Source organism: Cnephaeus nilssonii, assembly GCF_951640355.1.
Source record: "Cnephaeus nilssonii genome assembly, chromosome: 10".
In the NCBI taxonomy this organism is placed as follows: Eukaryota; Metazoa; Chordata; class Mammalia; order Chiroptera; family Vespertilionidae; genus Cnephaeus; species Cnephaeus nilssonii.
In genome coordinates this window covers 30,503,821-30,525,771 of record NC_137081.1, presented here as the reverse complement: position 1 = coordinate 30,525,771, position 21,951 = coordinate 30,503,821, and the positions used below count along the sequence as shown (strand labels likewise).

Genomic DNA, 21,951 nt, shown 5'->3' with positions numbered 1-21,951 from the left:
CTTTGTGAGAACCAGGCGGTGCTCGGACACGCCGACCCCACCAGCTGTCAGTGTGACTCGACCAGGAAAGGGCTGGGTGACAGGAGGTCCCCTGGGCCTAGAAACTGCTTGTGTGAAACGGCCTCGGGAAGGCAATGGCCACAGTGAGGCCCATGTAGGAGTTTTAAAGAGAGGCCAGGCTATCTTCAGGAGCTGTTTTCACTTTAGCTCGGTGTCAGCAGGCAGCAGGAAGGAAGATCTTTAGTAGATGGGCTAAAAGATGCAAGCAAGGTAGCAGCCCAATAAACCAGCACAGTCTTTTTCTCAGCTTCGCGGGAAAGGTACGTACCCAGCGCAGAGCCTGCAGTAAGAAAGCTTTCAAGCGGTCGCTCCCCAAAATCAAATCCCTCTTCAGTTTCTCATAATCCAAGGAGGGCAGCAGTGGGACATCCTTCAGTTTCCTACTCAGCAACACAAGTTCAAAGAGAAAGAAGAGGGCAAAGGGGATGTTCAACACACATGCCTGGTGAAGGTCCCGTGCGTCAGACACCCCCATGGTGACAACACAATAGATCTGGATAGAAATGCTCAGGCTCACACAATGCTATCCTGTGGCCCCTCGACAGAGAACACAAAATTTAGACATTGTAACTCTGTTGACTGCCTGGTGACAGTGAATTAAATCGATTTCTAGAGAATATTATAGAAACTATTCAACAAGCTTTTCTATTTGAGGTTACCTCACCAAAATAAATACAATTAAGATTAAAAGACACTTCTGGCTTAACACTATTACTTATAATGACTGGTATTTCCTTTACTATCCACATGGAGCTCAGCTGTTCAGATGAGCATTTATGAAAGTTACTTTGAATTCCAGTTTACCCACAGCTGTTCCACAAGAACAATTTCTAAGAGCAGTTACTCACATGGGTGCCAAGGAGGCTCTTAACATGGTTGAAGCCTGGGAGGGTGGGGGCGAGAGAACAGAAAAGAACAGACCGTGTTACTCATTGATGGCTGTGCATTGTCCCTAAATTACTGTAACAGCACAAAATCTACAGATCTGCAAAATTTCTGGTCTACCAGGATTCTCCAACCATAATCATACGTTTTAAAAATTAGCCCAAGTCGAAGTTAATCAATACACTACTAATGCATTCCCAAGCCATGCACCCCTTGGTTTGGGGCTACTCCACTCCCAGGAACAATCTATAAAAATCCCAGGTGGGTTCTCCTGACCAAACTCCCAGAGGTACTAAAGCTGCCAGGTCAAAGACAGAAGAGAGGACGAAGCCATAAAAATCATTTAATTACCTTGTTTTTTTCTTTATTAAAATTTTATCTTTGAGTATAAAAAGAACACATTGCACTTCGTACCAAGTCAAACACTATAGAAGTGTTTATAGAAATATAGAGGTGTTTGTAGAAAAAGATAAATAATCCCCTCCCATCCCACTCCCCTGTAATCCAAATCATTGCCCGCTTTATGGGTATTCACATTTCGTGTCCGCCCTCCCTTTTGGCCACTACAATGCTATATTAAACATATACTAAAATAGAAATAACCCAGTGCTTTGGGTGGCACTTGTATGAACCGATTCAAACCAAATGTAAAATGATATTTGGAGAAAACGGAACACAGAGTGCACTGGTATTACATAATGCTAGGGGACTGGTGCTTACTGTATTAGACATTGTGGTTATAATCTGGTTTGTTTTTCAAAGCCCTTCTCTGTTAGAGATACTGACTTCTCTGCAGGTAAAATGATATGTTCGCAATAGGTTTTAAAGAACTCCAGAAAAAAAATGAAGTAGAGGCAAAGAGAGGAAATCTCAGCTGTCTGTGGGGCCCCTGATGTCAAATGGTCATCATCCACAATTCTCACGTTGATCTGTGATTATCTTGCAATCACTTCCGTGTCTCTCTCTTTCAGCAGACGTTGGCCCCACAGCGGCTGGAGGTTCAGCACCCTCGTGTCCCCAGCACCGGGAACAGTGCTTGGACAAACAGAGGCACGCACCGACATGTGCTGTATGAGTGAGTGAACAGAGACTGGCTTCTGAAGTGGGCACTCAGAATCCTGGACTGGTTTCTCCACTGGTTTATCTGTTGCTTCGCCGCAGGATTTACACAGCAGGCAGGTTCCCATCTGGGAGCCACCACACCCTGCTTTTAAATGGCTCATGATTGTATATGTTTAAAATTTTTTTAACCCTTGATTTTTTAAAAAATTAAAAGACAGCAGGGGAACAGCAAAGGCAGGTCACCTGGCAAGCGCCCTCAAGGGGAATGTTTACTTAGGGGAGGTTAAAGATCACAGTGGGACACATGAGGAAATGTGCCTTAGCCACCGGACTGGGACTGAAGAGCAATGGAAGGAAGTGGAGAACCAGAGGAACATCCCACCCCGTGGGGAAGGGCAGTTGCTACGGCCAACACTGTAATGAGAAGGGGGACTCGCACAACATGAAATGCAGGGTTGTGCATGCAGGAGGGGGCGGCTGGCACGGAAAACTGCGAATGAGATTTGGAAATGGAGCTAAGTAGGTAGAGAGTGGGCGAGCGTCCAAATGAGCTCCCAAGCTCCACAGAAGCTTCTCGGGCAGGAGCCTCTGGGGCTCCCCAGGTCATCATAGGCACCTGCTTCAGGGACCTGCGGGCCAGGTGCAAATAGGGGGCTAATAAGAGAAAGACAGAGCAAGATGCAGCTACACCCACACACGGGAAGTGCAGGAGCTGGAGTGCTGGAGCTCATGGGGTTTCTGGACCTGAGCTGAGCCTGGAGGGCCAGATGGGCATCAGATCAGGGAAGGCCACGGACTCCATGCTGAGCATTTTGGACTTGATGGGAAGGGCCTTGAATGATTCCCAGGGGTTGCCAGAGTATCATTCACTAGACAGGAAGCACAGTGGGGAGAGACCACTTGTTTGAAGAAAAAGATGAGCTCGGATTTAGACGGAGACAATGTGACGTGCCTGTCAGACATTCACGGGGAGAAGGCACCGAGTCTGGGCTTGGAGATCGGGGAAAGGGCTGAGCTAATGGTACAGTCACCCTCTGCCAATTACACCCTACCAACTGGTTGAGATCAAAGGTGATCAAGTCTTCAGGTCACCAAGGTCAGTACAGGTATGGGACAGCATGGTATATGAGGTGTAGCAGGGACAGCGAGCCAGCTGTGCAACCCCTCGTTGACATACAGAGCTCGGGCCCAGAAAGACTGCCTCGAAATGCAGTGGTGATGTGGGCAGAGGGCAGGCACCTTGCTAAGACTTAAGAAAGCCACATAAGGGAGAATCCAAGGACTGAAGATGTTGGCCTTCAAGCCAAAGTCCTGGTCCCCACAACGGACGCTTCAGGAAGAATCCTGATAACTGCACCAGGCTGTCCTGGAAAAGGGCCGCCCTCACCTCCTCCAGCCCCTGCTGGGTTTATTGCTAACCAAGGTGGCTGATCGCGGAGGTAGATGCCTTCTAAGATTCACATGCACTGGGCCTTTAATGGCTTTAATGCTATCACACCTGGAATTATTTTAACTTGTATTTCCAATGAGGTCTACCTAGAGTTGTTGAAGAAAGGAAGTTAATTCCCAAATGGGCCCTTTCCCCTGGATGCATTAAAATGGAAACTCCCCCATCCAATGAATCCACAAACCCAGAGGTGCCATTCGGTGGGACTTGGGATTCACCCAAGGGGCTACACTCAGATTTTCACCTTCAGACTGTTTCTGCATTCATGCTTGCCCAGTGCAAATTAGGGGCTAATAAGAGAAAGACGCTTTTTGCAGCATACAAAGATGCATGTTGCAAGACTAGGAACAGCAAACAATTAAAAAGCGGCCTAGCCGAAACCGGTTTGGCTCAGTGGATAGAGCGTCGGCCTGTGGACTGAGGGGTCCCGGGTTCGATTCCGGTCAGGGGCATGTACATTGGTTGTGGGCACATCCCCAGTGGGGGGTGTGCAGGAGGCAGCCGGTTGATGTTTCTCTCTCATCGATGTTTCTAGCTCTCTATCCCTCTCCCTTCCTCTCTGTAAAAAATCAATAAATATATATATATTTTTAAAAAAGCGGCCTAAACGTCTGCTAGAGTAATGGTTAAATGTATAGCCTCTTTTATTTTTATTTTTTATTTTTTTTAATATATATTTTATTGATTTTTTACAGAGAGAAGGGAGAGGGACAGAGAGCTAGAAACATCGATGAGAGAGAGACATCGACCAGCTGCCTCCTGCACACCCCATACTGGGGATGTGCCCGCAACCAAGGTACATGCCCTTGACCGGAATCGAACCTGGGACCCGTCAGTCCGCAGACCGACGCTCTATCCACTGAGCCAAACCGGTTTCGGCTGTATAGCTCTTTTATACTGTTCCCAATTAAAACTCTAGGAGGCAAGGGAAATACAAACATGCTAAGAGGATATGGAAGATTTAAAAGGCACTGTTAAGAGACAGCTGCAGAACGCTACGTGCAATAAAACCTTAATTATATATAATTTCTAAAGGTCTGGAAGGAAGCATATGAAATGTAGCCAACAGGTTGCTGAGGGAGGAAGATGAGATGGGGTGAGTGTGAGGAAGGAAGCAATCTGTGTTTTGCTTCATTTACGACTACATTGTTATATTTTCCAGCGGACACATATTCAGTATCACTTGTGTAATCTTAGAAAACTGAGACTGTGTCTTGAGGAAGAAGTTTCCCTCTTACTCCTTTCACTGGCTGATTTCAGATGATTGGTAAGGATGACCAAATGACAAGCCTGAGGTCAGGGTAGTGACAGGCAGTCTCACTGGGAGAGGCCACCTGGGAGAGTTCTGGTCTCAAAAAAATCAATCCCGTTCTTATCAGTCCTCTGGGGGCACCTGGAGCTGACTGCCAGCTCGGATACCGCGAGCAGACTTCTGAACACAGCTAACTGGGCATGAACTAGGCAGAATGGAAACACATTTCTTCCCACTCGCGCATTTCCTCCCTAGAGCCTCCACCAGTGTGATCCTCACCCTTCCCTCCCGACCCCCTCAGTCCAGGCAATGAGCCTGCTCAGAGAGCACAGGGCAGCTCTGCTCCCGGTGGTGGTGGTAGTAAGAGGCTTGGCCAGAGCTGTGCATGACTGGGTGGGTACATTTCTTTAATGCCAGGGTTCAAAAGTAGGGAACCATCAGTTTCCTGGATTTACCTAAATTCCATAGATAAACCTCTGAAGAATTTTATAAAGAATGTTCGTGTGCTGGAGATGCATGTGTCTCTTAAGATAACTAATCCGGGGCTAAGAATGCAGGACTGACTTTTCTTAAATGTGTGCTTTTTAAAACTCTCAACTTTTCTTTCTTCTTTGGAACATGAAGTGTTTTCATTTTGCAAATCCTAAGACCCTTGAATAAAACGTCATAATTTTTAATTTAAAAAAAAAAAAAAAGGGAGCCCTGGACAGTTTGGCTCAGTGGATAGAGCGTCGACCTGCAGACTGAAGGGTCCCAGGTTCGATTCCGGTTAGGGGCACATGCCCGGGTTGTGGGCTCCATCCCCAGTGAGCGTGTGCAGGAGGCAGCCAATTGATGATTCTCTCACATCACTGATGTTTCTATCTCTCTCTCCCTCTCCCTTCCTCTCTGAAATCAATAAAAATATATATTTTAAAAAAAGGGAAACCCACCTGCCTACAAATAAAATCCATATTCTCCAATACAAGTTTTATAAGTATTGACAGAGATATTTTCGGCTACTTTCTCCTTATTCTTTGTCCTATTTTTCAATTGGTGCAGAACTCAGGGGGGAAGGTGCTAGTTTCTGAGCCCTTTTGAATTTTCAGCAGTGAATGAGGTTGCAGAAGGCCAGATTTTTAACAGCCAGATTCAGAAGCTGGTACCAAATGCACTGAATTTGACAGAGCCTAGCAGTTTTCTGATGGGCCCCAGCCGAGCCACTTTTCAGAGTGCAATGAAGCGGAACACTCAGGGTCGCCCCAGCACCCAAGGAGATGCAGACCAAGACATGGTATAAAAGAGGCTGGTCTGTGCCTGCCTACTGGTCTTGAAATTGATGAAACTATTTGGACCTAGAGTAGAATTTATTCCCTTTAAAAAAATGAAAAGCAACCTTATCCTTCCATCCTAAATCATATCAGTTCAGTCACTAGACGTCCCATCTAAACTGTACCCTAAGTTTCTCTTCACACATTATAAATCTGATATGTGACAACTTTAGCCACGCCTAATCAGTTACTATGTTCTCTGATACTTTTACCATGACTCAGATCCACTTTTTTATCATCTTGTAGATAAATTTACTAGGAACAATAAAAGATTGTTTGCAGCTTTTATTGTCTGTTCCTGAGTGGCTCAGTAAAATGAAAACGGTTATGAGCCTACGTAAACCTCTTCCTCTCTCCCCTGGCTTCTCAAGCTGTGGCTCTGTGCCTTCGTGGCTCCTAACAGGAAGGAGGGCAGGACTAGGTCCGGACACATGGTGTTAGCTTCTAACGGGATAAAGTGACAGCTATGTTGTGCCCCTCTCCCTTTAAACTGCTCCTTATTAACATGACAGCAGTTTTAAACAAGCTGGTGTATCACTCCACCACCAGAAAATGGAAATACAGGCATTCCTGCATATGTGAGAAAGGAGTGGTCCTGTTAGACACAGACCTGCTAGGCTAATGACAGCTAAGCAGCCATCCCTTTTGATAAACACACTGCTCCACACTGACTTCACCGTACATGTGCACAGAAGTCCACTCGGCCAGGCCTCGGGGATGCACTTGAAGCCCCTCGTCCTGGAGGGCCCCTTTTCTGAAACCTGGATGTCTCTGTGTGCTTTACTGACATTTAAAAACTGGCCACTCTCAGAAAACCAAGATGGCAGCACAGGTAAACACCTATACTTGCTGCCTCTCACAACCACATCAAAATTACAACAGAAAGGCAGAACAACTACCACCCAGAACCATGGGAAAGCTGGCTGACTGGAAGTTCCACAACTAGAGAGGTGAAGAAAGCACATTGAGACTGGTAAGAGGTGCAGAGGCGTGGAAAGTACTGGCACCTGGATGTGCTGCTCTTTTAATCAGGAAGGAGACACAAGCTCCCACTTGCTCTGAACTCCAATTCCGGGCGAGACTCTGGGGGACCCAGACACATATGGGGAGAAACTGGACTGTCTGGCATCGGGACAGGAATGCGAGGGCAGCTTTCTCTCAGAGGTGCTTGCAGTGATCATTGTTCCAGCATTGGGGCGCAGGACGCAGAGACCCAGGGACCTCTCCGGTGCAGGGCTGACTGGCAGCCATTGCTGTTTGCTCCCCCCTGGTGATTCCCAGAGACCCCGACACACCCAATTTACAACCTCACCCAAGCTGTGCGCATCGGCTTTTGGATATGAATGGCCTGTCCTTTCTCTGCCTAAAACCTGTCAAACTGCAGCTGTATCAGAGAGCCCCAGAGCTTCCAAAAGAAGGCCCAAGGCCTGGCAGCAGCAGCCTGCCTTGCTTCACAGCTGGGCCTTGTCTGGGCACTTCTAAACCCCATACAAAGAGGAGGAATCTGCAGATGTCTCTGTAGCTCCTGCTGGGCAGCCCCAGACAATGGCTGACCATGCACCTCCTTGGAAATCCAAGAGCCAGTGCACCCAGTGGTCAGAATAAGACCATACCGGATTACAACTCTTCACATCCATAAGAGACACACTCAAGGGACAGACTCAGTGAGCACCAAAGCCCCATTGAAGCAAGTCCTGCCCCATAAGGGTGTCTCCTGTGCAACAGATCTTCCAGTGTAGACACAGCTAGCTGGTCATCACAGCCAATTGGCCTGGAGGTCAATTCCTCCCAGTGATACCAACAGCAACCAAGGGTTAACTACAACAAGACTGTGCACTCAGCCCACAGAGGGGTGCACCAAGAGTGTCCACCTCAGGTGACTGGGGAGGCTGAGCCACTGGGCCATATAGGACACCTATCACACAAGGCCACTCTATCAACTCAAGGAGACTTAGCAGCTACCCAGTACATAGAAATAAACACAGGGAAGCAGCCAAAATGCAGAGACAAAGAAACAAGTCACAAATGAAAGAAATGGATGAAAGCAAAATACTGGATATAGAGTTCAAAACTATGGTTATAAGGTTACTCAAGAATCTTCTAGAAACCTCCGAGAAATTTAGTGAGACCCTCAAGGATATGAAAAAGGACCAATCAGAAATTAAGCATACACTGACTGAAATAAAGAATAATATACAGAGATTCAACAGCAGACTAGAGGATCCCAAGAATCAAGTAAAAGATTTGAAATATGAAGAAGCAAAAAACACCCAACCAGAAAAACAAAAAGAAAAAAGAATAAAAAATATGAAGATAGTGTAAGGAGCCTCTGGGACAACTTCAAGCGTACCAACATCCGAATTATGGGGGTGCCAGAAGAAGAGAGAGAGCAAAATATTGAAAACCTATTTGAAGAAATAAAGACAGAAAACTTCCCCTACCTGGTGAAAGAAATAGACTTACAAGTCCAGGAAACACAGAGAACCCCAAACAAGAGGAATCCAATGAGGACCACACCAAGACGCATCATAATTAAAATGCCAAGGGCAAAAGACAAAGAGAGAATCTTGAAAGCAGCAAGAGAAAAACAGTTAGTTACCTACAAGGGAGTGCCCATATGACTATCAGCTGATTTCTCAACAGAAACTATGCAGGCCAGAAGGGAGTGGCAAGAAATATTCAAAGTGATGAACAGCAAGAACCTACAACCAAGATTACTCTACCCAGCAAAGCTATCATTTAGAATTGAAGGTCAGATAAAGAGCTTCACAGACAAGAAAAAGCTAAAGGAGTTCATCACCACAAAACCAGGATTATATGAAATGCTGAAGGGTATTCTCTAAGAAAAGAAAGAAGAAAAAGGTAAAGATAAAAAATTATGATCAGCAAAGTGACAACAAATACATACCTATCAACAAGTGAACCTAAAAATCAAATGAATAAAAAACCTGATGAACAGAACAGACGGGTGAATGTAATAGAATCAGGGGCATGGAAAGGGAGCAGACTGACAATTCTCGGGGGGAAGGGGTTGTGGGGGGTGCAGGAAGAGATTAGACAAAGAGCTTACAACTATGGATGAGGTCAGTGGGGGTTGGGGGAAGGCCTGGAGTAGGGTGGGAACCGGGTGGAGGGGAGCTATGGGGGGGAAAAAGAGGAACATTTGTAATAATCTGAACAATAAAGATTAAAACAAAACAAAACAAAAAACTGGCCACTCTCTCAGTTTTGTGCATGCACAAATCTCTGTGGCCACATCCTGAAGTACAGATCTGCAGCTTTGAACACCATGTGTCCAGGTGAGGCGTCACGTCCCCACGCGCCCAGGGGACATGGTCAAGGACACTGCTCTTCACCTCGTTACCACGTCCTTTCTATGAAGATCCACAAGAGAAATGACCCTCAGGTCTCGGCACCAGAATAGCCACTTGTTCTGTCTTCTTTTTAAAATGTTTTTAAATTACAATAGTAACAAACCTACTTGGAAAAAGTTCACGGTCTGCAGGGCACCTAGGAACTTCAGTGATGCTGACATAGTCTATTTTGGGAACTTGTGGCGGCATTCACGTTACTGTTGTGCTTTCTAGGCTGCTTAGATGCAGCGAACAGTGGATAATAAATATTAGAGAACTATTTTCTCTTCATTATAAGTAAATCACGTAACTGCTCACATGTCCCCTTTTGCACGAGCCCGGAGAGCCAAATATGCCTCTCTCCAGATGTACAGCAATTTATGACATGTATTTTTGTACTAGCTTAGCCCTGGCTTACTTTTATTATTCCTACCTTTATTTTCCTTTAACCACATTTATTTCCCCCCCAGCATTATTGAGATACCGACGTATAACACTGTAAGTTTCAGGTGTACAGTGTGATGATCTGATACATGTATACATTGTGAAATGATTACCACCATAAGGTTAGTTAACACGTCCATCACCTCACACAGGTACCTTTTATTTCTTGTGGTGAGAACATTTGAGATCTACTCTCTTAGCAACTTTCAAGTATATAATACAGTATTGCTAACTATAGTCACCATGCTGTACGTTAGAACCCCAGGACTTACTCATTTTATAACCAAAGGTTTTACCCTTTGACCAACATCTCCCAGTTTCCCCCACCCCTCAGCCCCAGGAAACCACCAGTCTACTTTCTGTTCCTATGAGTTTTAACCACAACTTCTTTACTTTTATTTTTTCATGTCTCATATTTGAGTTTTTAAATGTTATAATAATAAGCTGTTTCAAACCTACTTGAGAATGAGGTTTCAGATGTACACTCCATTAATTACATAACTCACTAAGTGATTATCCCAATGAATCTTGTACCCATCTGACACCATACATATATTAGAATATTATTATTTTTTGTTGAAAGTATTACATATGTCTCCTTTTTCATCTTTGTTTTTTTAAGTTTATTTTATTTTTGTTTTTTTAATCTTTATTGTTTTTTGGTTTTTTAATATATTTTTATTGATTTCAGAGGAAGGGATAGGGAGAGAAAGAAGCATCAATGATGAGCAAGAACCATTGATCGGCTGCCTCCTGCACGCCCCCTACTGGGGATTGAGCCCATAACCCGGGAATGTGCCCTTGACCGGAATCGAACCCAGGACTTTTCAGTCCGCAGGCCAATGCTCTATCCACTGAGCCAAAGCGACTAGGGCTAAATCTTTATTGTTGAAAGTATTACATATGTCCCCTTTTTTCCCCCATTGATCCCTTCTAGCCCACCCCTGCCCCCCACCCCCAAGCCTTCACCACCCTACTATCTGTGTCCATGGGTTATGCATATATGCATAGAAGTTCTTTGGTTGATTAGTTCCCACCCACCCACCTTCCTTCCGAGAATCATTTATTATCATTATTATTATTTTTGTTGTTATTAATCCTCACCTGGGGATATTTTTTCCATTGCTTTTTAGAGAGTGGAAGGGAAGGATAAGGGAGAAACATTCATGTGAGAGAGAGAGACATTGACTGGTTGCCTCCCGCATGCAACTGAACCAGGGCTGTGAATCGAGCCTGTTACCCTTCGTTACGTGGGACCTGGGTTCATGAACTTTGAAAACTTCCCCGGGAGATACTAGAGTACTTGCTCCTCTGGTTAGGACCCCAACTCAACAGCACAGACCTCCACATGAGCCCGCCTAAGAAGGACACGATGGCACCTATGTAGTATTTGGCATGGGATGTAAACCCAAACCTAATCACAAGGAAACATCAAACACAAAAGGAGAAAGGTTCTATTTTTAGAAAGGGGAAAGGACTATATTCTCCTAAAATCTCAATTTCATGGAAGTCAAAAAAGACCGCGGAAACGTTCAAGAGTAAAGAAGGCTAAGAGATGTGACAGCAATGCATGGCCCTGGAATTCCAATCGGCAGCAGGCTATAAAGGACATGAATGGCTCAGCTCACACTACTGGAAAATGCACAGATTAGAGAAGAATACTGAATCAATATTAAATTTACTGAAGTTGATAATCACATGTTATACAGGACAATATTCCTATTAAGAAATATACTCCGCACTGAAGAATTTAGGAATAAAGGGCCATGGTACATGTCCTCAAATGGTTCAGAAAACAGATTGTGTAGAGACAGAAAGTAAAGAAAACAATGGATAAACTGCCAGCAGCTGAATCTGGGTGAAGGCTACACAAAGTGTCCTTTGTGCAATTTTTGCAACTTTTCTGTGTTGGCAATTATTCCAAGTAAAAAGTTAAAAAGAATACTCCTGCTCTAGGCCATACAACTTCCAATGTTTTCCCCTCGTTGGTACCAGCACTTGGCACCCACAAGCAGCGCCACTGGGCAGAGCAGAACACGCCTCTCCCCAGGGGGCCGTCTTCCAACTGCTCACTCCTTTAAAACAGCCTTCTCCTCCTCCTGGGAATTTACAGACCCCAACCTCTGAATGTTATTTTTTCCTGCTCCTTCAGTTTTTTAGTTACATTGTCTTTTTAATATTTTTTTATTGATTTCAGAGAGGAAGGGAGAGGGAGAGATAGAAACATCATTGATGAGAGAGAATCATTGATCAGCTGCCTCCTGCACACCCCCCACTAGGGATCAAGCCTGCAACCTGGGCATATGCCCTGACCGGGAATCGAACCATGACCTCCTGGTTCATAGGTTGATGCTCAACCTCGAAGTCACGCCGGTGGGGCTAGTTACAATATTTTAGGGGGGGCGGGCAGATCAGGGGCACAGAGCCTCACCGTCCCAGGCCTCGTGAAGTCCACGCTGTGCGCCAGGCTCTGCCGCATCTGGTTACTGAAGAGGCGGATGCAGACGCTCTGCAGGTACTCAGGAGTGATCTGCAAAGAGATATGAGTTTGGCTGGTGAAAGGATGAGACCTGCCCAGAGACAGCAGAGGCGGCCTGGCAGTCACAGCTGTCTCTAGCGGGCTTCTTTAAGGGCCAGAGAGGAAATTTTGCTTTAACTCAGGAGCTCTCAGTAGTTAAAGCACCACCAATGTCCTTCTAAATGTCAAAAACATTGCATACTTTTCAGTTCTAGTTTTCTAGAGTTTTCTGTGGCTTAGAGACTTTGGATCAACCCCTTACACCTGATACTGTTTCCTGCTTTTTAAAAAAATACATTTTTATTGACTTCAGAGAGAGGGAGAGAGAAGGAGAGGGAGATAGAAACATCGATGAGATAGAAACATCGATTGGGTACCTCCTGCACGTCCCCTACTGGGGGCTGAGCCCGAAACCCAGGCATGTGCCCTTGACCAGAATCGAACACGGGACCCTTCAGATGGCAGGCTGACTCTCTATCCACTGAGCCGAGCCAGCTAGGGCAAGAAAAGTATATTTTTTAAAAGTATATAAAAATGTTTAATTTCGCCCTGGCCGGTTTGGCTCAGTGGATAGAGCGTCAGCCTGCGGATTGGAGGGTCCCAGGTTCAATTCCGGTCGGGGGCATGTGCCTTGGTTGCGGGCACATCCCCAGTGGGGAGTGTGCAGAAGGCAGCTGATCGATGTTTCTCTCTCATCGATGTTTTTGGCTCTCTATCACTCTCCCTTCCTCTCTGTGGAAAAATCAATGAAAAATATATATATTTTTAAAAAGTTTAATTTCATGTGTCATCAATGTAAAGCATATTTAATTCCTGAGATGCTATTTCTCATTGATCAAATTTACAAAATATAAAAATTTTATTGATAATGCCATGGTTGATAAGGGTATAAGAGAATGAACTGTCTCAGTGGAATCAGATTAGCACAGCCTCCTTGAAGGACCTTAGCATGCGTTTCAACCTAGTAAATAAACTTTAAAAAATGTGAGGCAGGCTCATCCTCAAGGATATCTCCTACTATACTTATAATTTATAAAAGTAAAAACCTGGAAACAACCTAAATGTTTAATAGCCTAGCCACTAGAGGTGAGGCACTGTGAAGAATATTTTATGACGTCATGAACACATGACTGAATGAATATTAAGGCGGATTAGAAAACTATGTGAACTAGAGTCCATTTTTGTAAAGCATGTATATAAATATTGAAAAAAGCATGGGCTGTTAACAAGTGTTATTATTAAATGACACAATTACAAGTAATTTTAATTTTGCAAAGTTCTATATTTTTGAAATTTTTACAATATATATTTTGTAATCATATTTTAAGTTGTTAAAAACAATTTTAATACACAAACTTACATTAGTGATAAAAACTATATAAAGCACCCTAACCGGTTTGGCTCAGTGGATAGAGTGTCGGCCTGCGGACTGAGGGATCCCAGGTTCGATTCTGGTCAAGGGCATGTACTTTGGTTGCAGGCACATTCCCAGTGGGAGGTGTGCAGGAGGCAGCTGATCGATGTTTCTCTCTCATCAATGTTTCTAGCTCTCTATCCCTCTCCCTTCCTCTCTGTAAAAAATCAATAAAATATATTTAAAAATAAAAAAACGATATAAAGCTTAATACACACACACACACACACACAAACATGCGCGCATGCACAAGTAAACTAGGGCAATCAGAATAAGAGCAATGGATTGTATCAGTGCTAATACCCTAGTTGAGACATGATGTTATACTTTTGCAAAATGTTACAATTGGGGAAACTGTACAAGGACTCTCTCTGCATTGTTTCTTAAAATTGCATGTGAACCTCTAATTACATCCATTTAAAATTTTTTTATTTCCACAAAGAGATTTTATTATACTGTCTAATTTTTATTAAGTACAACACTAGAGTCACTCCCATTAAAATTAGGAATAGACAAAGATACCCACGATCTTGTTATTTAAAAATGTCCCACAGTCTTAGCCATAATATGCTAAGGAGGAAAAAAGATATATAATGAAAGAAGCAAAACAAAAATATTATTTGAAGATGATATGACTACTAACCTAGAACACAGGAGAATCAATCAAAAAAAAAAATCTATCAGATTAACAGAGTTCAGAAAGGTAACTGGATCCAAAATCAACGTGTGAAAATCTATAGCTTTCCTATCTACTAGAAGGGCACTGCCCTCTTATTTTTATGCCACTACATAGTCTTTTTCTGTTGCCAATTTATTCTTTACTAATATTAAGAATCAGGTAGAGAAATAAAGACATGGGCAATAATGTGTCAGGAAAAATGTATAAAATGCTGTAAACAGCATGATAAACAGCACAGCATGTCAGCCTGGTCTCCTGTGGGCACTTTGGCTTTGTGAAACAGAGAGGCAAAGTCGTGTCTGGGAGTGGCCAGGAATCATGTATCAACATGGTCCGTGCCCGTACATCTTTATGTTGAAAATACATGAATCGCTGGGGATCTTCCTTACCATCTTGCCACTGACTGTGGCCTCCAGAGAATCCACCAGCTCTGCCGTGACTCCGATGAGGTTGTGGTAGTCCGCCTGGATCTTATTGTATCGTTTCAGGTATGTCATTGACCTACGCTCAGCTTCTAGCAGCTGCTGGTGGAGCTGCTGCAACATTTCTAGGAAGATATTTATATTAAAACAAAAAAATTAAAAAACCCTGCAAAATAAAAAACATTCCTCTCAAGGGAATACCATGCCTATTATCATATTTTGCTATAACAATGAACTTGACACTATTTGTGTCTAACAGTTTGCTTCTATTTCATGCCACATTTAGTTACAAAGTGCTTTGCAATCACTGATTTTTTATTTTTTGTCTCTGGTAGTTCAACTAAATCATCTCTAGTTTTCCTAATAAAATCTTTCTCCTGGACCGAACCCCACACAATTTCCTTTAGTTCTTCTCTTTATATACAAGAAACAAATTCAACATTTCATTCTATAGTCAGCTCGCAAAATGATTGAACCAAACTTGTGTTTTTTTCTCTGTAAGGTTGTTTGGAGGACAATGCATAACCGCAAGGCAGTTCTTCATTTTAAGTAAAGGTTAGGGCTGCTTGACTGATGCTGGAGAAAAACTAGAATCTAGAAGATTCCAGGGGCTCATTCTGCCACTTTTTTGTTTTGTTTTTTAATACTCATCTGAGTATATGTTTTTATTGAATTTCAAGAGAGAGGAAGGAGAGGGAGAGGGAGCGAAAAACAACTATGTGAGAGAGAAACACTGATTGACTACCTCACACATGCACATTGACCAGGAATTGAACTCGCAACCTAGATATGTGCCCTGACCGGGAATCGAACCCTCGAACTTTTTCAGTGTACGGGACAATGCTCCAACCAACACCAACTGGCACAATGAGCCAGTTTCTTAAAGCATAAACCATCCACTAAGAGCAGGCAGACTTGGAAGGTTCTAGGCTTCCTACTTAGAATCGCCCCAAGTCCTCCCACGGGCAGCACTTGCTGGCCACGCCACTCTGGGCACATTTGGGACAGGCGACTCTTCAGCAGTGCCCACACTCCTTTGACCCACCACACTTCTCCCCTTCCCTGGAATGCTACATTTTGGATGGAAAAACCCAAGTTAACTCACTATTGTCCCAATCCAGCCTCTGTGTAATATTTAAAGCAGGTGTCCTCAAACTACGGCCTGCGGGCCACATGCGGGTGTTTTTGCCGTTTTGTTTTTTTACTTCAAAATAAGGTATGTGCAGTGTGCACAGGATTTTGTTCATAGTTTTTTTTTAAACTATAGTCCGGCCCTCCAACGGTCTGAGGGACAGTGAACTGGCCCCCTGTTTAAAAAGTTTGAGGACCCCTGATTTAAAGTCTTTATTTTGGAACACAGTTCAGTATACAGAGAGAAATTTTAAAATTATAAAGACCAGTGCTCAAATCCCTACTCTATCACTTTCTTGCTGGATAAACTGAGGCAAGATATTTAAGTTCTCTGGTCTCATTTCTTAAGCTATAAAATGGGGGAAATGATAATCATCTCAAAAGGTTATTGTGAGGATTAAATGAACAAATACATTCAAAGTGCCTAGCACAATATTAGACTATAGCACGTGATCAATAAATGGTAACTATTATTATTATTTCCTTTCATGGGAAGGGGACAAATATTTTCTAAATGTATTTCTATAACTTTAAAACGTGGCAGAAGGTTATATCCTACAGCAGTGGTCTGCAAACTTAAAATACATCAGTATCATCCAGAAATAAAGATGATCAAGCCTCACCTCCAGAGACTGATTTTGTGGCTCCTGGGTGGGGGCTGAGTATCTATACAGTCCCCCAATGGCTCTGACACATGCTAACATTCCAGAGCCACTGTCCTGTTATCTGTTCCTCCTAATTTGTGTCTTAAACAGCTATGAGGATCACCCATATTCAAACTGTATTTCAAAAGCTTTTATTTTTTATTGATGTGCAGAAGCAAAATACTTTAACTCTTAAAACCCCAAATATCTATATATATAAAAGCCTAAGTGACGGTTACAACCAGTCGACTGAACGACCGGTCAACAGGTCGCTATGACGTGCACTGACCACCAGGAGGCAGACGCTCAACTTAGGAGCTGCCCCCTGGTGGTCAGTATGCTCCCACAGCCAACCTCCTGCGGCTGGCCAACCTCCCGCAGTTCCTCCCCCCCATCCCCTATTGGCCGCCTCGATCGGCCCTGATCTCCATCCAGGCCGAGGGACCCCACCTGTGCACGAATTCGTGCACTGGGCCTCTAGTCACATAATAATGAACAATTATTACTATCATTATTTAGCACCCATCAAATCTGAGTAGTGAAAGATAACTTTGAAAGGCCACCTAGCACAAACTTATGTTCAGTACTTGAACTTCTGGAAGACATCCCTGGAGGTCATTTATCAAGCTTCTCCTTAAATATTATTAGGGAAAGGGAGTCACTACCTTCTCCCTACACTGAGTACTATGAAAGCTTTTTCATATGTACAAAATTCAAAATTACATTAACTGGAACTTCCAACAATGAAAATTTTACAGGATACTGATAATCCGCTTTCGTAGTAATAAGTTTAGAGAGTATCTGTGCAAACTCTCTCATCACATACCAAGTGGCAGCTACTGAATGAAGTACCAAAACCCATTAGCTGGGTTAAATGACTTCCCAAACATCAATGTCATCCAAGTAGTCCCTCTGTAAAGGGGACGCACTAAGGAACTCTTCCCCTCGAAACTCACCACACAATGAATGTAAATGTAAGAGACTATATGGACCTTTTGCCTTAGAAACCCAGAAGTGGAATTTGTGACAACTTCAAAGTATGGTGCACTGATGGAAAAGAGATCTAACTGCCCGCAGCCTGCAGGAGGGAGAGAAGGCAGTTGGGCTGACACGTTTATGACCATTTCAAATACACCATTTAGCAAAACAGCCCGCTCTCCAGAGCCATCACCTTGCAGACACCTTCGCTGCTGACAAACAGGACCTGAACATTACTGTAAGCTGTTTGAGTCGCAGCACAAAACACCAACTTTACTTCTGAGCATTACACAGAATTGACTCTTTTATCCTGTCAAACATTTTATGAGACAAGGAAATCTAAGCCAAGACGCCTTGCAATGTGAGAGCTCAACTTTTAATGGAGATGTCTTATTCCATGTTATTTTAATGAAACTGGCTTACTCATGCTAGTGAAATTTATTGAGATTCTTCATATTTCCAAAGTCTGAAGAACTGCATTCTGAATTTTAAACAAGTGCTGAGCACACTGAAAGAACGCCAGTTAAGGGCACAGAAAGTTTTCTGTTGTTCCCGAGCAATGAAACCGTAAGAAAAGTGGTGGCGATCTTCCCCACAGTCAGTCGAGCCTCCCCTTGCTAACATTCCTCCTTCATTTAAGGGCACTGCTTTTTTAATTTTTAAAAGAGTAGATGAGATTACATTTTAGAGATCGCTTAGCTGTTCAAGACAAAATGATAATTTTAAAATATGGAACTGTTGCCCTGGCTGGTTTGCTCAGTGGTTAGAATGTCAGCCCGTGGACCAAAGGGTGGAAGGTTTGATTCCCAGTCAAGGGCATGTACCTCAGTTGCAGGTCCAATCCCCAGCTGGTTGGGGCTGAGTGGGAGGCACCAATCAATATGTTTCTCTCTCTGTGTCCGCCCCTCTCCCTTCCACTTTCTCTAAAAATACTTCTCTGACTGGTTTGACTCAGTGGATAGAGCGTCGGCCTGCGGACTGAAGGGTCCCAGGTTCGATTCCGGTCAAGGGCATGTACCTTGGTTGCGGGCACATCCCCAGTGGTGGGTGTGCAGGAGGCAGCTGATCGATGTTTCTCTCTCATCGATGTTTCTCTCTCATCGATGTTTCTAACTCTCTATCCCTCTCCCTTCCTCTCTGTAAAAAATCAATAAAAATATATTTTAAAAAAATACTCTCGCTCCTCGGGTGAGGATTAAACACACACACACACACAAACCCCCCACCCCCACACACACACCTAAGTGTAGAATTAAATTAAATTGGAGGCATGTCTGTGCCTTATGGTCAATGCAACTATAGTTTTAGGAGGAGGGGACAAAGAGGCGACCACTGGCTGTCTTGACACTGGGCCTGCCCCTGGTGCAAGTGCCCTGCAGAGCTAATGTCTAATCTGCATGGCAATACTGCATTTCGGGATGTGTTCAGCCACAGAAACACACTGTGCCTGCCAGACTCAATTTTGCTTGGCTCTCCTAAGAACACTCAATTAAAACAAAATTAAAGAAGGCTCAAAAACCCTGGTCTCCTTGCTGAAATTTCAAATGAAAGATCTGTAGAAAAATACAGGTTCTTCTATTTGCACTCCCCTCCCATGTTTATTTTGCCTGCAAAATTGGGCCACTTTTCAGAGACATAACTGTTCCCAGCAGAAAGCTAGCCTCAAATACTGCAGGGTATGCTGGGGTATCAGGGGCTGGAGAAAATCAGGAATCTGGAAGCAGTTCCTCACCACCTCCCTCCCCTAGTGCCAGGGCATCCAAAGAATTAATCTGAGCAGGGACTGAGCAGCCTGAGTGCAGGGCCGAGGCAGTTCTCTGGGACCCGTGAGGTGGGGTGGTGGTTTTAGAATATGACTGCAAAGTCTTTGACTCTCCTTCTCATCAGGAGGTGAGGTATAATTCCCCTTCCCTGAATGTGGGCTGACCAGAGGAGTTCAATTCTAAGGAAGAGAACGCAGCAGAAATGACCCTGAGTCACTTCAGAGGCTGGGTTAGAAAGGGTGACACGGCTTCCATTGGTTCTCTCTGGGGACATTCACCCTGGAAACCCAGCCACCATGCCCTGAGGAAGCCCAGGCCACATGGAGTCCATGTAGGTGTTCCAGTCAAGGGGTCTGCTGAGACCCCAGCCCACAGTCAACACCAGCCAGCAGATGTGTGAACATGGTGAGGACGCCTTGGCGATGGCTCCACCAGCTCCATCTGCACCCACGAGACATCCCAAGGGAGAATTGCCTAACTGAGTCCAGTTCCCAGACCACACAAGGTGATGATAATAAAAGATGGCGTTGTTGTTTCATGCCTGAAGTGGTATGCGAGGCAGCAACAGCAGTAGAAACAGTGGGGCAAAGAAACGTTTCCAGGCATTGCAGGGCAAGACCCGAGTGCCCAGCCAATTTATGATTCCAGCTGTGCTGATGTGAGAAAGCTGCACGGGAGGCGCCCAGCCAGGGCCTGGGAAATGCACCAACACTGCAGGGAGCAGGTCTGAGCAGCTGAGAGATGGGCAGGAGGGGCTTGTCCTCGGACATAACTGTGCTGGGGGCACAGCATCTTGAGAAGCTGTAAGGCTGCAGCCTGGCAACCCTGGGACTATTCCATGTGGACCCCAGGAGGCCACATCTGTACCCTGCTCCTCCGTGCCCAGGCACAGGACTGCGGCTCCTCCATGAAGGGTCTGTGGGGTCTAAGAGGGGCAGCACAGCTGGCAGAACCAGAATTCAGAACTGCTGGGCTGGGGATCTGCACGGCTACCAAGCACAAAAACAAACACCTAAACTCTTCTCATCTGAAGCCGCTAAAGCATCACTCACTTGTCCACTCCCTGGAAAGCAAAGAGCTAACTCATCGATCAATGTTTCCTCTTTTTAGAAAACGTCAACTTTCTAAAGAGAAACAGGAAGAACAATGGCAGGAAGTTCTGAAATCCTCACTAACATTACTCAGCTGTGAGGAGGGAAATGTGCTGCTCCATGTGGTAAGACTCCACCTGCTGGAACTGAGGATGATGCCGCCTATCCTTACCCAAGGCCTGAAGCACATCCCATACTTTCAGCACAAACATTTACGTGGTTTTTATAATGCAGTATCAAAGACAAACTCAGGCAAAGAACCCCAACTCTGGCCAATTTCATGATAACTACAGTCTTTCTCATCCTTCTGAAAAGTGACAGTTCCAGTAAAAATGACTAATCATGGAAAAACATCATTTTAACGCTAAAAAATTAAGACTGGAATTTCTACCTTGAAGGTAAAAAATGGAAATGCTTTATAAGAATGGGTACTCCATATTGCTATTAGTCTAGTTCAAGGAGAAAGTGGAAGATACTAAAACGATTCCTCCCCCCACTCCGCCAGGCAGTCTTCTAACTGCGTGGCTGCAGTTACATGGGCACGACAATTTGCTTCATTTCTCCAAGTCTTAGTTACCTGACATGCAAGACGAAGCTAAAACACCAGCCTTCCTGAAAAGTGGGCCTCAAGGAATCTCAGATACAAATAATTGCAAAGCACTTTATAAATATTTAGACTTTTAAAACCCTCATTCTCCAAGTCTTTGGAATTCTCTCCATCTCACTACTTAAAACTTGAGTTGGCAAGGTTGTTATTTAAAACTTGTTAATCTACATGGCATGGTTTACCTTTGTGACTTTGTCCATTCTCCTTCTGGAATGAGAAAGCAGTTCAGGAAAATGGGCACTCAGGATGCCGTCCTCGGGGTCTCCCACCCCAGCATGGTGGAAAGAGGATTCTCAGCACGGCGAAGGCCACTTCCTACCTAATGCTGCTACCAATAGCTAAGATGGTTACTGGCTTCTCATCACTTGGGCAACTCTCTCTCAAATCCTCTTCTCTCCATGTCAATTGCCTCCCTGTACATCCAAGTCTTATACTATTTCAACAGCCTCCTAACTGGCCTCCTTACCCCCTTCAAAACACCTTCCCCATTGCTACCAAAACGTTCTACTAAACGTGCAAATCTGAATTCGTACCCTTTAACTGTAACTTGAGTGCTAAAGCTTTATCCTAGGGAAATTGGGATTGCAGTGAAAACAGCACAGCCGGTGTTGCTCAGTGGTTTGGCGTTGATCTATGAACCAGGAGGTCACGGTTCGATTCCTGGTTAGGGCATATCTCCGGGTTGTGGACTCAATCCCCAGTGTGGGGCATGCGGGAGGCGGCCGATCAATGATTCTCATCATTGATGCTTCATCTCTCTCTCCCTCTCCCTTCCTCTCTAAAATCAATTTTTTTAAAAAGTCCCAATATGAATAACAAGTTATATGGTCACGTAACCCATGAACCAGGGCTTCAAGGCCTTAAAAATGGCTGAACAGTCTTCTACATAGG

The 21,951-nt window shown here is 44.3% G+C and overlaps 1 protein-coding gene across 2 annotated transcripts in view; it reads right to left on the bottom strand.

The window, feature by feature from the left end:
* Window positions 1–21,951, bottom strand: part of ARMC9 (armadillo repeat containing 9) — a 109,138-nt gene that overhangs the window by 71,110 nt on the left and 16,077 nt on the right. For both annotated transcript variants that reach the window (XM_079781956.1, XM_079781957.1), the window contains exons 7-11: window positions 21,243–21,267; window positions 14,814–14,971; window positions 12,245–12,343; window positions 909–943; window positions 329–440 (exon numbers count right to left, since the gene is read on the bottom strand). In XM_079781956.1, the coding sequence (XP_079638082.1) occupies window positions 329–440; window positions 909–943; window positions 12,245–12,343; window positions 14,814–14,971; window positions 21,243–21,267 (429 nt within the window). The remainder of the gene's footprint in view (window positions 1–328; window positions 441–908; window positions 944–12,244; window positions 12,344–14,813; window positions 14,972–21,242; window positions 21,268–21,951) is intronic.